The following is a 16,386-nucleotide window of genomic DNA, read 5'->3' as shown; positions in this document are numbered from 1 at the left end:
GGGGCGCTTTAGTTGAAAATCAATTTTTTGGACATAAATCAAGCAATAATATGAGAAAAGTGCTATATAAATTAGTGATGTCCCAATCTGGATTTTTTTGCTTCCAATCCGATTTTTTTTAGGATTAGTTTTGCAGATACCGATCTGACACTGATCCTATACTGACTTTTTTACAATGAAATTTAGGTTAAAATTTGGGGTCATTATTTATAGGTTATTATGCAATAATTTTATTTGAGATCACAGTTGGGCTGAATGTGGAACCTGAACTAAAACAAGTATGACATCTTTGACTCTCAATAACTTTAGTATAAATTAGAACCTTTGGCCGGCCAGTTTTGGCCCGCGGGTCATATGTTTGCTACTGCTGTAGCGCATCTATGGACAGGTCCATCCAGGTATAATATGGGGGTGTGTTCTGCGGCGTAAGTCAGATCAGCGGGTTGCTCGCAGGGCGGGTCAAAAGAATGTCAGTTTATTTGCAGGATGGGTTGGTTCGGGTCAAATACTTCCACAAAGTCCCAAGAGTTGAAAAAACCCTGACTCGCGCATTACCACCACACGTACCTGATAGAAAAATTCTGTGATATACTCTGAGACAAAAGACGGAGTCACTGGATTCTGGAATCGGAAGATTTTACTTGGAAGGAGTCAAGCACATACAGTGAGATGCAGCAGTTGACTGACAACAGGAAGTTCAAGATCTTAGGAAAGAACATGAATGTTACAATCATTGGACCAATTGTACAAATATTATGACGTTGATTAGGTTCACCATTGGCTTAGGTATTCAAAACACGGTGATGCATGGGTTCAGTGACCGCATTTGTACTCTTCCTCCACCTGCCCCATGGCCTGATCTCCTCATAGGCAGCAGCCCGCTCTGGACCCAAACTGGATGGACAACAAGTACGCTTTGGTCCCAAACTAGAACAAAACAAGCAGATAGCAAAGAAATGGTAGACGTATCCTGAGTGGATATGTGGATATTTGCATTCTTGCAAAATGTCATCATAATCCATCCATGACTTGTGCTCTGGACACCTGGTATTTACAGGATATAGTCTAATAGCCTAATTTTTCTAACAGTACCTCATAACGAGTATGTGCAGAGTGAAAGTGAAACTTAGACGCTTTGCTAATTCCTCTAAGCCCTCCACCAAAACCGGGCCCAAATTGGCCTGATCTCATGACTAAATCCAATTTGATCTTCTAAAAAATGCCAGATTGGCCGCCGATACCGATCTTTAGATCAGATCGGGACATCCCTAATGTAAATAAACTTTATTATTATTTTTACCCATACTTTGTGGCAAGTCCCATTGGTCATTTATTTATAGACGACAGGAGAAACTTAGTGCAAAGTAGGGATATAACGATTACCAGTATAATGATAAACCGTGGTAAAATTCCCAATGGTTAGCATTACCGTTTAAATTCTAATTATCATGATAACCGTGTTTGATTACTGCACTTTGAAAGACAAAGAGAGAGAGAGAGAGACCCGGTCCAAGCACACAGAGAGAGAGAGAGAGAGAGAGAGAGAGACTTTCTATCTATGAAAAAGAAACTAAAACAACTCAAACCTGAAAATGGTCAAACAATGGCCATAAGGTTCCATCATTAATGCACATTTGTATGTTTGATGTTTACATGTTAATATTTGAATGTCTGCCAAAAGAAAGTACATTGTGCCTATTTTTTTTTTTTTTTGTTCAAAATACAATGTGGTCAAATTATTTCATTGTGTGTATTGGTACTTTTTGAACAATTTGAGCACATTTAAGCAATACCGCGATAATAATGATAACCTTTAGTCACAATAACCATGATATGAAATTTTCGTATCGTTACATCCCTAGTGCAAAGTTTTATTGGCAGACGCACAAACACTTCTGCAAACCACTCAAACTCACTTTCACGTGTCTACGGAAACAGAAGACAAAAACGAAAGCGCGCTAAAAGATTGACAAAGGGATTAATGAATAATTGGTTGCCGGTACAGTTGACAGTGCAGCATCAAACGCTTCTCGGAGATAGCTGGAAGTTATTAACACGGTGAAGCTGTAATGCTGCCACAGTCTAGTTCTTCACCGTAGCTATTTTTCCGTTCAGTAACAAGCCTTCAGAGCTGGAGCGGAGCAGCTGCGATATTACACAAACGACAACTCTGCCACTGTTTTCCCTTTGAGTTCTTCTCGCTTCAGGGTTCTCAGGTTGCTCTGTCATCTAGCGTTTAACCCGTCTTCAAATGTACTCACGCTGCTCTGTGCCTTTTTTTTTTTTTTTTTTTCCTTCTCCTTTTCAGGGACATCCCAGTGGACTTCAAGTACATCGCCGAGCCCAGTATGCACTCCATGCCAGCTGTGACACTCTCTCCCAACGGTGAGCAGTCAAATCAAAACACTCACAGTTGAGCACACAGCACAGAGGACCCCGGGGAGTACAAATCTACACTGCCACATTGCAGATTCCTACCTTCCAGTTTGGTCAGTGTTCAGACAAATAAAATCAGGAACGGGCCCAGTTCAGCTCTGCGGTTTTATTTTGAGAGGTGATTTTTTTTTTGTTTTGTTTTAGGGGATGGTTACAGTTCGGAGATACGAGCGACGACAGGCATTTTTGACGCTTCGCTCTCAGCCGTTTAAAGCCTGATCCAATTCACATCATTTGTCTGTTTACTTTGGGTGTGCCAGCTGTCAAAAACACCTCACTCGGCGCTGTTAAAACGCTGGAACGCCTCTTAATGCACACTGTTGTGAGGGAATAAACCGCAGAGCTCACAGCAGCCAGCAGTTTCGATTAATGACATGTCAGTGCGCATCAGAGAAAGATGAGAGGAGAAGCGCGAGATAAATAAGTGTTTGTTTCTCCGACTAATTTAATGATTCGTCTTTGTGTCTCTAGAGGTTTTCTCGCGTGGAAACTTTATTTCGCTGTGTTTTTAGCAGTGACGAGTGAAAATCAGGGTTGGTACGGGGGCTTGAAATATTTGTAAAGGCTTGAATTTCAATGTTGTGTTTTCAAGGTCTGGAAAGTGCTTGAATTTTAGTTTAAGTGCTTGAAAGTGCTTGCATTTACAGTCGCGGAAAAAATTATTAGACCACCCAGTTGTTTTCTTCAGTTTCTTGTTAATTTTAATGCCTGGTACAACTAAAGGTAAATTTGTTTAGACAAGTATAATGGTAACAACAAAAATAGCTCATAGTAGTTTAATTTCAGAGCTGATATCTATCCATTTTCCATATTTTTTGGAAATAACCACAATCACTTCAGTTCTTACATCAATATCTATGGCATTGTACTGACAAAAACAGTGCTTTTAGGCATTCCGTGTTTTCTTTTCTCTGTTTTAGTCACATGATACACACAGGAGTTAGTACTTGATTGCATAACCATTGTTTTTGATGACTTTTGATGGTGTAATAATTTTCCTGCCACTGAATAACTCTGTGATGTGATATTATTTATTTATTTTTAATATTAACTCTATCAGGTTAGATGCTAAGTCAAAGCTACTCACAGAGGTGACACATTTTGAAATATAAAGCTTTGTCAGAAAAGAAAATTACAAGGTGCTCTCAAGTCAAATCCAGATACATTTTTATTTTTAAGTGGCTTCCCTTTTTTTTGGACAAAACTTTGTGTTCTCTTAATTTCCAAACTTTGCTGTTATTAAACATAACTTTAGATGTTTATAGCATATTACACGGTCATGGTTTGTATGGGTGCTTGAAATCCTTGAAAATGCTTGAATTTCAATGTTGTTTCTTCAAGGTCTGGAAAGTGCTTGAATTTTAGTTTAAGTGTTTGAAAATGCTTGCAATTCTAACTCTGTGATGTGATTTATTTACTTTTAATATTAACTGTATCAGGTTAGATGGCAAGCCAAAGCTACTTACAAAGAGGTGATACATTTTAAAAAATAAAACTTTATGTCAAAAAAGAAAATTACCAGGTGCTCTCAGGTAGATTCCAAGTACATGAATGCCAAGTGGTTTCCCTTTTTTTTTTTTTTTTTTTTTTTTAAATAAAACTGTGTTCTCTTTTAGTTTATGAACTTTTTGCTATTACGAAACATAATTTTAGATGTTTATAGCAAATAACATGGTCATGGTTTGTACGGGTCCTTGAAATCCTTGAAAATGCTTGAATTTCAATTTTGTATTTTCAAGGTCTGGAAAGTGCTTGAATTTTAGTGCTTGCAATTATAGCTCCGGTATGTGATTTATTTATTTATTTTTAATATTAACTCTACCGGGTTAGATGCTAAGCCAAAGCTATTTGCAGAGAGGTGATACATTTTCGGGGTGGGGAAGCAAAATTTACAATGAGCATTTAGTTGTTTTTTCTCAGCAGGCACTACATCAATTGTTTTGAAACCAAACGTATATTGATGTCATAATCATACCTAACACTATTATCCATACCTTTTCAGAAACTTTTGCCCATATGAGTAATCAGGAAAGCAAACGTCAAACAGTGTGTGATTTGCTGAATGCACTCGTCACACCAAAGGAGATTTCAAAAATAGTTGGAGTGTCCATAAAGACTGTTTATAATGGAAAGAAGAGAACGACTATGAGCAAAACTATTACGAGAAAGTCTGGAAGATACTATTAAAGAAGAATGGGAGAAGTTAACCCGAATATTTGAGGAACACTTGCGCAAGTTTCAGGAAGCGTGTGAAGGCAGTTATTAATAATAATAATAATAATAAACTTTATTTGTATAGCACCTTTCATACAGAAATTGTAGCCCAAAGGGCTTCACATTGATTGAAAAAATACAATATTAAAATACATTAAGATTTGATTAGAAATACAGTAAAATAAAAATAAATATAAAAACAGAAAATATTTGATTACACATAGAATTTTTGAAGTGCAAGAAATAAGATGAAATTTGAAATACAATAAAATAAAAAATAAAAACAGAAATACAATAAAATAAAAATAAAAACCGCACATTCCTGGTTCCTGAATCGTGACCCCATTTTTATCTCCTTTCAAAGGCTAATGAGAATAAAAATGTTTTTAATTTGGTTTTAAATATAGTCAGTGAACTGGCTTCTCTAATGTCTTTTGGAATTGTATTCCATAACTTTGGTGCATAGTTAGTAAAGGCTGCGTCCCCCATTTTCTTTGTAATATTTCTGGGAGTCGCTAGTAACCCTGCGTTTGATGACCTCAGTGTTCTAGTTTGTACATAATCGATCAGTGAGTTTGCAATGTAACTTGGTCCGGTTCCATTTAGAGCTTTTATACGTGAGGAGTAGTATCTTCAAATCAATTCTGTAGGTTACCGGTAACCAGTGCAGGGAAACCAACACTGGAGTAATGTGCTCTCTCTTCTTGGTTTTGGTTAATAACCTAGCTGCAGAGTTCTGAATCAGCTGAAGTCTGTCTTCTCTTATTGAGAAAGAAGGAGGACACATAGAATAAAAGCATTTTCTATTATGTCACTTTTCTTGTGGCAAAAAAATTCTCATGACTTTCAATAAACTAATTGGTCATACACTGTCTTTCAATCCCTGCCTCAAAATATTGTAAATTTTGCTTTCCCACCCTGTATGTCAAAAAAGAAAATTAGCGGGTGCTCTCAGATCAAATCCAGGTACATTTTTAATCATAATCTTTGTCCTGGTGTGAGTGTGCCTGAAGAACGCCAAGTGACTTCCCTTTTTTGGATAAAACTTTGTGTTCTCTTTTGAGTTCTGAAGTTTTTGCTATTATGAAACATAATTTTAGATGTTTACAGCATAATACGATGTACATCTTTGTGATAAAACGTGAAAAAAATAAATCATGAGTATATGTATTCCTGTAGATACGTATTTGACCATAATGATAAGGTGCCGTGCTGGAAAAACTTGAAAATGGACCTTCAAAGTGCTTGAATGTGACCTTGAAAAACGTCCCTTCTTCAGTCAGACTTCTGCTGCATGGCGTTATGTTCAACTTTCTGCTTTTGTCATCCCTTTCGTGTACTCTCACCGTCATGCTTTTTTTTGTTCTTATTTGTCCCAACATGCTCCGTTTTTCTACAGCGCGTGAATAATGAATCGCTCTCAGTGGGAGTCCATTCAGTTTTCCCTGACGCCTATATGGCACCCAGCCCCTCTTGGCATCACATCCCCCGTGTCTCGCTGTCGTAGCTCAAAGACTTGTATGCGCTGCAGAAATCGGCCAAGCTGTTGTTGTTCTCCCGCACCTATCGCATTTGACAATTGTAGACAATTTTTCCATTATGTTTCGTAAGGGAAGATGAGACAGGAGCCCACACATGCACGCACACTAACATTATATCTCTTTCTCATAGCACATTAATAATTTCCATCATGTTTCCTTTCAAGACGTGCAGCGAGTCGTGTAATGCGTCGACACTGAAGGGCTGCCTCTTATCGCTGTGTTGTGACTTTGAGAGCGGAACGTTGGCAGAAGCTGGAATGCTCTATGAAGTAGATTTCAACTGAGCAGTGACTGATGAAAACCTTTTTTGCATTTTTCTCTTAAATTGCCTTCATCTTTCCAGTGTAATGATGGTGAAATGATGAGTTCATAGCTCTCGTTTTTGTAGTGCAGTCCACTCAAACTCAGATTTGTTTTCGGACTGAATTTTGTCCATCTGGCATTTCTTTCTATACATTTCTGTGAATGCTGGTGAAAATGTTTGACTCTGTGTCAGGGGTCTCAAACATGCGGCCCACAAAATTCCACAGTCAAGGTTGTCGAATTTGTTAGTTCAGCTTCCACATACAGACCAATATGATCTACAGTAAAAGAATAACAGCAGAATAACCGACAAAAAATAACTGACTCCGTATTTTCTTCTCAGTTTGATGTGAAAAAAAAAAAAAAAAATTACACTACACCTATAAATTATGACAACTTCAAATGTTTGTCTTTGTTTTAGCGCAAAATATAACATTAAATTATGAAAATATTTACATTTACAAACTATCCTGTAACAATACAGTGTGAATAATCTGAACAAAATTTGAACAACCTGAAATGTCTGAAGAAAATTAAGCACAATTTTAACAATTTTCTGCCTGTTACTAAGTGTTTAGTGTCTTTGTACAGGGTGTCCCATAAGTCTTCATACATAGGAAAAATAAATGTTTCTTGACATAAACCATTTTTATTTATATAATATGCTCTATATGACTGCCATTTTGTTGGGAACACATTTCAATGCGTGTCCTCCACTGCTGAAGAACTATAAAGAAGAAATGTAAAGAAATACATGTTAGAACCATATATGTATGGAATGTATTATGTCTCCTATGTATGGAGACTTATGGGACACCCTGTAGATCCATAATACACATGTAGAAATGAAAAGTTGAAAACAATTTTTTTTTTTTTTTTTGCACTAAAACAAAGACAAAATTTGGAGTTGTCATTACTTATAGGTTATTCTGTTATTATTTTACTGGTCCCCCCCCAAATATAACTATGCGATTAATCATGATTAATCGCAGAAATCCATGCAATTAATTGTAATTAAAATTTTAATCGCTGCCCAGCACTAGTTTTTTTTTTTTTTTTTTTTTTTTTTTTTTTTTTTTTTTTTTTTTTTTTTTTTTTACACACATATATTTGACAAAACAACAAAAAATGAACAAACCAACGTTGCTGGGTACATTATACATATTTCAACACATTTCCTTTATCCAGTCTTTCCGAAAAGAACTGATATTTGACCTCACTGATACAGTAGAATTGTGTTACTATTACAAACTGCCCATGTACTGTACTTCTTGGCTCTTTCTAACCCTAGGTAAATGGCTAGCGTGCCAGTCTATGGATAATCAGATTCTAATATTCGGAGCCCAAAACCGCTTCAGGCTGAACAAGAAAAAAGTCTTCAAAGGGCACATGGTGGCTGGTTATGCCTGCCAAGTGGACTTCTCTCCAGATATGAGGTAAGCATTTACTTTGAAACTCTATTTTTGACAAAATGTTTGCGCCGGGAGACGAGCCAGAGAGCGTCTCGACAGTTGCCGATTAGTTTAACGCATAATTTGACCAAGTTTTGACCAATTCATGCTCTGCCAGAAAAAAGAAAAGAGGTTAGCGGAGATTAAATTACTGTCTTTTAATTTCATTTCATTTTATTCATTCATTCCAATCTAAATGATTGGAAAGGAGCAGGATGAAGAAAACATATAATACCTGCCCATTTCTTGAAACATCTGCTTCCATCAGATAAGTTGCTGTTACAGTAATTACAGTAAACAGTTTACATGATAGTCAATGCAAATAAAACAAATCCAACATCCATAAGTTAAATTATTTCATTACATGCTTTTGTAAAGCTTCTCTATTTTTTCCTTATGCAAACTCTTAAACTGAAAAATATTTGTCCAGCTCTTCTCTTCCACTCCCAAAGAATTCCACATTCCGACACCCACAACGGAAATGCACATTTTCTTTACATTAGCCCGAACCCTTTGCTGTTTCAAATTAAACCTCCTTCTATGTTCTTCATCCTGTGATACTAAAACAAATAATCTCTGCAAATTTACAGGCAAAAGTCCGTTTCTTGCTCTAAAGACAATCAACAATGTCCTTAATTCATCTAATTCTTTAAACTTAAACAATCCTGATTTAATAAACAACTCATTTGTATGTTCCCGGAAATTAACGTTATACATGATTCTTATCGCTCTTTTCTGTAATAGAAACAATGGCTTTGTGTTACTCATATACAGGGGTTGGACAAAATAATGGAAACACCTCAAAAAATCAACAAAATATAATTTAATATGGTGTAGGTCCGCCTTTTGCGGCAATTACAGCCTCAATTCTCCGAGGTATTGATTCGTACAACTTGTGAATTGTTTCCAAAGGAATTTTAAGCCATTCTTCAGTTAGAATACCCTCCAACTCTTTTAGAGACGATGGCGGTGGAAATCGACGTCTTACTTGAATCTCTAAAACTGACCATAAATGCTCAATAATGTTGAGGTCTGGGGACTGTGCCGGCCATACGAGATGCTCAACTTCATTAGAATGTTCCTCATGCCATTCTTTAACAATTCTAGCTGTATGGATTGGGGCATTATCATCTTGAGGTGAAGGTGTTTCCATTATTTTGTCCAACCCCTGTATGTGTTGCCCAGAAAATTAAATGATCAAATATGTACGGTTGTGTTGACATTTCAATGACTACAAATGTGTTAGAACACGTTCATCTCACAGACGAGTTCGTTCAGAATCAGCTTTATCACAAATCAACAGACTCCATGTTGTTCACTTCTCATACATTCCCGTTGCGCTGTTTTCTCATTCCATCTCTGCTCAGTGCATTTGTCCGTAGACGCTCAGTGTCCACGCACTTCAATGGGACTGAGTGGAACAGTTTTTTTCATTGCCTCAAAACTGGACGGTAATTGGATAAATGCTACAATGTTGTCCCGCCCCCAGACGCCGGGCGTCTCTGGGGGCGAATGGAGCTGTGGGCGGAGCTCGGCCTGGCTGGACGCCAGGATCCCACGTGCTGATTGGAGGATCGGTCGAAAGGCTGAATCCCGTTTAATTGACAGCTATTTTGAGATCTCCTCCTTCACTGACACAGTTCAGTTTAATACCGTCGCACATTCTGCTGTGAAATCGAGAGAGAAACCACTACGAAATTACTTGTTTATTTCTTGCACTGTAAATAAAACACACTCATTGTACTTCCTTGTTTCAATTTAACATAATTTCAGTGTTTTCTTGTTTCAGTTACATAATTTAATCATTTCTTTGAGTTTAATATTGTTTTGTAGATAGTTAAATCAAACAAACTGTCGGCTAGGTCGGAGTGAAAGGAGCATCTGTTGTTTAAAAAGGCTGAAGTCTTACACCCACAACACAATGGGCCGAGGCCGTCTAAGCAGCCTAGCTCTGCCGGACATTCAGAGGACACTGGTCCAGTCCCTGGAAAAGACGCCTACTTGACGCCTACAATAAGGTCACTGACCATTTTCTTAAAAAGGAACAAAGGGCCGAACGTATGTTTAAATAACTAGACAATTTTTTTTGATGTAAGCCGACAATGAGCTTCCCCTGTCTGAAGGACAAGCAGCCGCCACTGGTGTTGCCCCATACTTCAGTACAATAACTGAAATATGGCAGAATAAGTGAACAATATAAAATTCTCATTGTTTTATAATCCAACACATATTTTGCTTTACTCAGAACAGAAATATTTTTAGACACCTTTTTTTTTTTTAACATAAGCAATATATGGCTTCCATGTTAATTTATCGTCCACTATTACACCCAAAAAACGAATTTCTGAAAGTAATTAAATAGCTGCTTTAGTTGTTTCTAATAAGGCGGGTAGGGTGCAACGAAGGGAAAAAAAAAAACCACTGAAAATATGAAGAGGCGTAAAGAAAATTAAATGCATGAGGAACTTTATCGCAGTAAGTGAAAAATAAGTGTTAAAAGTGTTAAAACAGGTTGAAGTCACAGTGAGGCTAAATTACACAGCTGCTCAGACACATGCAGTTAATTTCGCCTACTTCCTGTTCTCTGTGTCTCGTACCGCCGTCTAAAATTGCCTTCAGTTGCTTCTAAGCCGCGGATCAACAGCCTCTTCATATTTCCTAATGTATACGTTCATCAGGCAGCGCAAACTAGGACAGTCCAGCAGCCTAATTTTAGCAAAAAAAACACCAATTAAGGCCTGTTTTCTCCCCCCTCTCCTTTTCACCCACCGCCACCCACGTCTATGTGCAGGTGTCCTAACTTTCTCTCAGTAGCCATGGCAACGCCGCAACTTCTGGCTAAATGAAATATCAAAATACACACTCAAACCCTTTGGCAGGTGAAGAGGAGACGGAAGTGGATTTTAGCGAAGGGCTCGGCACTCCCTCCGCTCCTCCTCGGTTCTCATCTTTTCTCCTGGATGTGTTTGTTTCCACCAGCTACGTGGTGTCAGGAGATGCAGACGGAAAGCTGAACATCTGGGACTGGAAGACCACCAAGCTTTACCACAGGATCAAAGCTCACGACAAGGTGTGCATTAGCGCCCTGTGGCATCCTCACGAAACCTCCAAGGTCATCACCTGCGGCTGGGACGGACAGATCAAACTGTGGGATTAGAGCGCCTAAGGATGGGGGGGTGGGGAGTAAGGGAGGGGTCTGACAAAGATACAGAACCAGGTTCACTGCAAAAATCCAAATGTAACCAAGTGTGTTTTTCTCATTTCTGGTCCAAATATCTCCTCACACTTCAAATAAGACATAATCACCGAAAGAGGAACTTATTTTTAGACAATAGATCCTGAAAATCTTATTTCAAAAAATCTTACCTAGATAGTATTCACTTGTTCCATTGGCAGATTTTTTTTTTGCTTGTTTCAAGATTTTTTTGCTTAATTCCAGATTGTCTTACTTTTTTTTGTTTAATTCAAGAATTTTTTTTGCTTAATTCAAGATTTTTTTTGCTTGATTCAAGATTTTTTTTACTTAATTTAAGATTTTTTAAATTTTGCTTAATTCGAGATTTTTTTTTTTTGCTTAATTCAAGATTTTTTTGCTTAATTTAGGTTTTTTTTTTTTTTTTTTTTTTTTTGCTTAATTCAAGATTTTATTTTTTTTTTTTTTTTTGCTAAGTCCAAGAATTTTTTTTGCTTAATTCAAGATTTTTCTGTTTTTTGTCTTAATTCAAGATTTGTTTGGATTAATTCAAGATTTATTCATTTTTTTGCTTAATTCAAGATTTTTTCTTTTTTTTTTTTGGCTTAATTTAAGATTTTTTTTTTTTGCTTAATTCAAGATTTTTTTTGTTTTTTTGCTTAGTCCAAGAATTTTTTTTTTGCTTTATTCAAGATTTTTTTTTTTTGCTTAATTCAAGATTTGTTTTTTGCTTTATTCAAGATTTTTTTTGCTTAATTCAAGAATTTGTTTTGTTTAATTCAAGCTAAAAAAAAACTGCCAATGGAACAAGCGAAAAGTACCTTGGTAAGATTTCTTGAAATACGATTTTCCAGATCTATTGTCTAAAAATCAGTTCTAATATCTCACTGAAAAGTTACTCTTTAGGTGATTATTGTCTTATTTTAAGTGTGATGAGATATTTGGACTAGAAATGAGAAAAATACACTTGGTAAAATTTAGATTTTTTTTTTTCCAGTGTTCTATGAATTTTGTTAAAAGCCACAGGACTGGTATCCAGTCTTATTGTAACGGCGTATTTTTTTATTCTATCATGAACGTGTGCTATTTGTACTTCGAAAACATGTACACAATGAACATGTGCGTACTTTAAAAGTTGTTACTACTGCAAAAAGGTATGTACAGGTGCACTCTGTTTTGTTTTTCATTTGTAAAGTCATCCTTAGAATACATCTGTGATCTTTAGCAAAAGTTAATTCTCTTTTGTTTCACTATGACTTTGTGGAAATAAACATTCAGTAACTTTTACTTGTGATAAAAACTTTCACCTCCTTTTTTATTTTTTATTGTACCTCCACTTTTTTATTTAGTTTGATCGTTCAGAATTAAATAGAACATTGATAAATCACAGACAGTTCTTTGTTGTTTTATATTTATTGAAGAATCGGCTTTTTTTTATTAGACTCATTTTTGATGGATATTATTTTGAAGGTGTGCGGGCCATTTTTGACAGTTTTAGAGGATATTTGTTGATCATGTTCTGCTGCGGCGGAGATAAAGGATGAAAGTCTATCAAACAAAAGAAGAAAATAAACTGACGGTTACAATTTGTTGTTGTGCGGATTTGAATTTTTGTTTTCTTTTATAATCTAGGAAGCTGAAATATGCCAAAAATAATTGGGGAGATGTCTTTTTGTTACTCTCACCTGCACATTTTTATTGAAATATGTAAGCAGCACACACTGTCTACAGTCAGTGTGGTTATATGTTTTTTTTTTATTGTGTTTTTATTACCTTCGCCAAGTGTAACGGCGGAGGTTATGTTTTCATCGGGGTTTGTCTGTCTGTCTGTCTGACAGCAAGATAACTCAAAAAGTTATGGAGGGATTTTCATGAAATTTTCAGGAAATGTTCATACTGGCACAAGGAACAAATGATTACATTTGGTGGTGATTTGGGTGGGGGGCGGGATTGATGTTTGTCTGTCTGTTAGCAAGATAACTCAAAAAGTTATGGACAGATTTGGATGAAATTTTCAGGAAATGTCGATCCTGGCACGAGGAACAAATTATTAAATTTTGGTGGTGGGGGGGTTAATGAAAATTTCAGGAAATGATACTGGCACAAGGAACAAATGATTTGATTTTGGGGGGATGGGGGAAGGGTTTGTTGTTTGTTTTTCTGTCTGTTAGCAAGATAACTCAAAGTTATGGAAGGATTTGGATGAAGTTTTCAGGAAATGTCGATCCTGGCACGAGGAACAAATTATTAAATTTTGGTGATTTGCTGGGGGGGGTGTTTATTTGTCTGTCTGTTAGCAAGATAACTCAAGTAATTATGGGTGGATTTGTATGAAATTTTCAGGAAATTTGATACTGACACAAGGAACAAATTATCAAATTTTGGTGGTGGGGGGGTTAATGAAAATTTCAGGAAACGATACTGGCACAAGGAACAAATGATAAAATTTTGGTGGTGATTGGGTGGGGGGGTTGATGAAATTTTCAGGAAATGTTGATACTGGCACAAGGAACAAATTATTAAATTTTGGTGATTTGCTGGGGGGGGGGGTGTTTATTCGTCTGTCTGTTAGCAAGATAACTCAAGTAATTATGGGTGGATTTGGATGAAATTTTCAGGAAATGTTGATACTGACACAAGGAACAAATTATCAAATTTTGATGGTGATTTGGGGGGGGGGGTGTTTGTTCGTCTGTCTGTTAGCAAGATAACTCAAAAAGTTATGGAAGGATTTGGATGAAATTTTCAGGAAATATTGATACTGGCACAAGGAACAAATAATTACATTTTGGTGGTGATGGGGGGGGTTGATGAAAATTTCAGGAAATGATACTGGAACAAGGAACAAATGATTTGATTTGGGGGGGATGTGGGGTGGGTTTGTTTGTTTTTCTGTATGTTAGCAAGATAACTTAGAAAGTTATGGAAGGATTTGGATGAAATTTTCAGGAAATATTGATACTGGCACAAGGAACAAATTATCAAATTTTGATGGTGATTTTGGGGGGGGGGGGTTTGTCTGTTAGCAAGATAACTCAAAAAGTTATGGAAGGATTTGGATGAAATTTTCAGGAAATATTGATCCTGGCATGAGGAACAAATGATAAAATTTTGGTGGTGATCGGGTGGGGGGGTTGATGAAGTTTTCAGGAAATGTTGATACTGGCACAAGGAACAAATTATTAAATTTTGGTGATTTGCTCGGGGGGGGGGGGGGTGTTGTTTATTCGTCTGTCTGTTAGCAAGATAACTCAAGTAATTATGGGTGGATTTGGATGAAATTTTCAGGAAATATTGATACTGGCACAAGGAACAAATTATCAAATTTTGATGGTGATTTGGGGGGGGGGGGGGTGTTTGTTCGTCTGTTAGCAAGATAACTCAAAAAGTTATGGAAGGATTTGGATGAAATTTTCAGGAAATATTGATACTGGCACAAGGAACAAATAATTAAATTTTGGTGGTGATGGGGCGGGGGTTGATGAAAATTTCAGGAAATGATACTGGAACAAGGAACAAATGATTTGATTTGGGGGGGATGTGGGGGGGGTTTGTTGTTTTTCTGTATGTTAGCAAGATAACTCAAAAAGTTATGGAAGGATTTGGATGAAATTTTCAGGAAATATTGATACTGGCACAAGGAACAAATTATCAAATTTTGATGGTGATTTGGGGGGGGGGGTTTGTCTGTTAGCAAGATAACTCAAAAAGTTATGGAAGGATTTGGATGAAATTTTCAGGAAATATTGATCCTGGCATGAGGAACAAATGATAAAATTTTGGTGGTGATCGGGTGGGGGGGTTGATGAAGTTTTCAGGAAATGTTGATACTGGCACAAGGAACAAATTATTAAATTTTGGTGATTTGCTCGGGGGGGGGGGGGGGGGGGGGGGGGTGTTGTTTATTCGTCTGTCTGTTAGCAAGATAACTCAAGTAATTATGGGTGGATTTGGATGAAATTTTCAGGAAATATTGATACTGGCACAAGGAACAAATTATCAAATTTTGATGGTGATTTGGGGGGGGGGGGTGTTTGTTCGTCTGTTAGCAAGATAACTCAAAAAGTTATGGAAGGATTTGGATGAAATTTTCAGGAAATATTGATACTGGCACAAGGAACAAATAATTAAATTTTGGTGGTGATGGGGCGGGGGTTGATGAAAATTTCAGGAAATGATACTGGAACAGGAACAAATGATTTGATTTGGGGGGGGATGTGGGGTGGGTTTGTTTGTTTTTTCTGTATGTTAGCAAGATAACTCAGAAAGTTATGGAAGGATTTGGATGAAATTTTCAGGAAATATTGATACTGGCACAAGGAAGAAATTATCAAATTTTGGTGATTTGCGGGGGGGGGGGGGGGGGGGGGGGGGGGGATTGGTGTTTATTTGTCTGTCTGTTAGCAAGATAACTCAAATAATTATAGATGGATTTGTATGAAATTTTCCGGAAATGTTGATACTGGAACAAGGAACAAATGATTTGATTTTGGGGGTAGGGTTTGTAGTTTGTTTTTCTGTCTGTTAGCAAGATAACTCAAAAAGTTATGGAAGGATTTGGATGAAATTTTCAGGAAATATTGATACTGGCACAAGGAACAAATTATTAAATTTTGGTGGTGGTGGTGGTGGTGGGGGGGGGTGGTCTGATCTGCCTTGGTGGAGCTCTGCACTATCTGAATGCTTTTCTAGTTCGGAATACAGTTAAATCCGGGTTCACCTACAGGGAAGCATCCACCCATTTTTCCTCCCCCCTCCTCCACGCAGATCCTATCTTTCCCTTTCTTCCCTTCATTCCTGTGCTGCTTCTCTGGGTCTTGCTGTGTAAGCTGCTCTAATGTGCTCCCACAGATATCCTTTTACTGTCAGCCAGGCACGATCTTTCATCTAACTGGCCCATTTAACATCATGTATCCATTTCCACTAATTCTGCTTCTATCGGGGGGCTGATGTTGACCCGTGCACAGCGCCGCCGTCGCTCCACGTTCCCGTTCAGTGGAAAGGTTGTTTAATATCGGGCTGGAGCGCTGGCTGTGGGCCAAGTCCAGATATGGCTGCGATGACAGGGGTGACTGTGACCGGAGCTGACCCCCAGCCAACAACAACAGCGCTGGGGGGTAGAACACGCAGAGCCTCTGGAGGCAATTACTCCTGCCCAGATACATGGTCCAGGTCGTTACCAGGCCAGGGGAGGAAGAGAAGTAGGAGCAGGGATTTTAAGATTTATCCAAAAAAACAAAAAGAGGTC

General features: G+C 37.4%; 1 protein-coding gene across 1 annotated transcript in view; it reads left to right on the top strand.

Moving 5' to 3' along the window:
• Positions 1 to 12,435, top strand: part of cdc40 (cell division cycle 40 homolog (S. cerevisiae)) — a 37,933-nt gene extending 25,498 nt beyond the window's left edge. Inside the window, exons 13-16 of the mRNA XM_030129073.1 lie at positions 2,309 to 2,385; positions 7,786 to 7,930; positions 10,925 to 11,164; positions 12,136 to 12,435. Coding sequence (XP_029984933.1) covers positions 2,309 to 2,385; positions 7,786 to 7,930; positions 10,925 to 11,102 — 400 coding nt within the window. The 3' untranslated portion in view covers positions 11,103 to 11,164; positions 12,136 to 12,435. The remainder of the gene's footprint in view (positions 1 to 2,308; positions 2,386 to 7,785; positions 7,931 to 10,924; positions 11,165 to 12,135) is intronic.
• The last annotated feature ends 3,951 nt before the right edge of the window (positions 12,436 to 16,386 follow it).

Source organism: Sphaeramia orbicularis, chromosome 24, assembly GCF_902148855.1.
Source record: "Sphaeramia orbicularis chromosome 24, fSphaOr1.1, whole genome shotgun sequence".
In the NCBI taxonomy this organism is placed as follows: domain Eukaryota; kingdom Metazoa; phylum Chordata; class Actinopteri; order Kurtiformes; family Apogonidae; genus Sphaeramia; species Sphaeramia orbicularis.
This window is presented reverse-complemented; position numbering and strand designations above follow the sequence as displayed.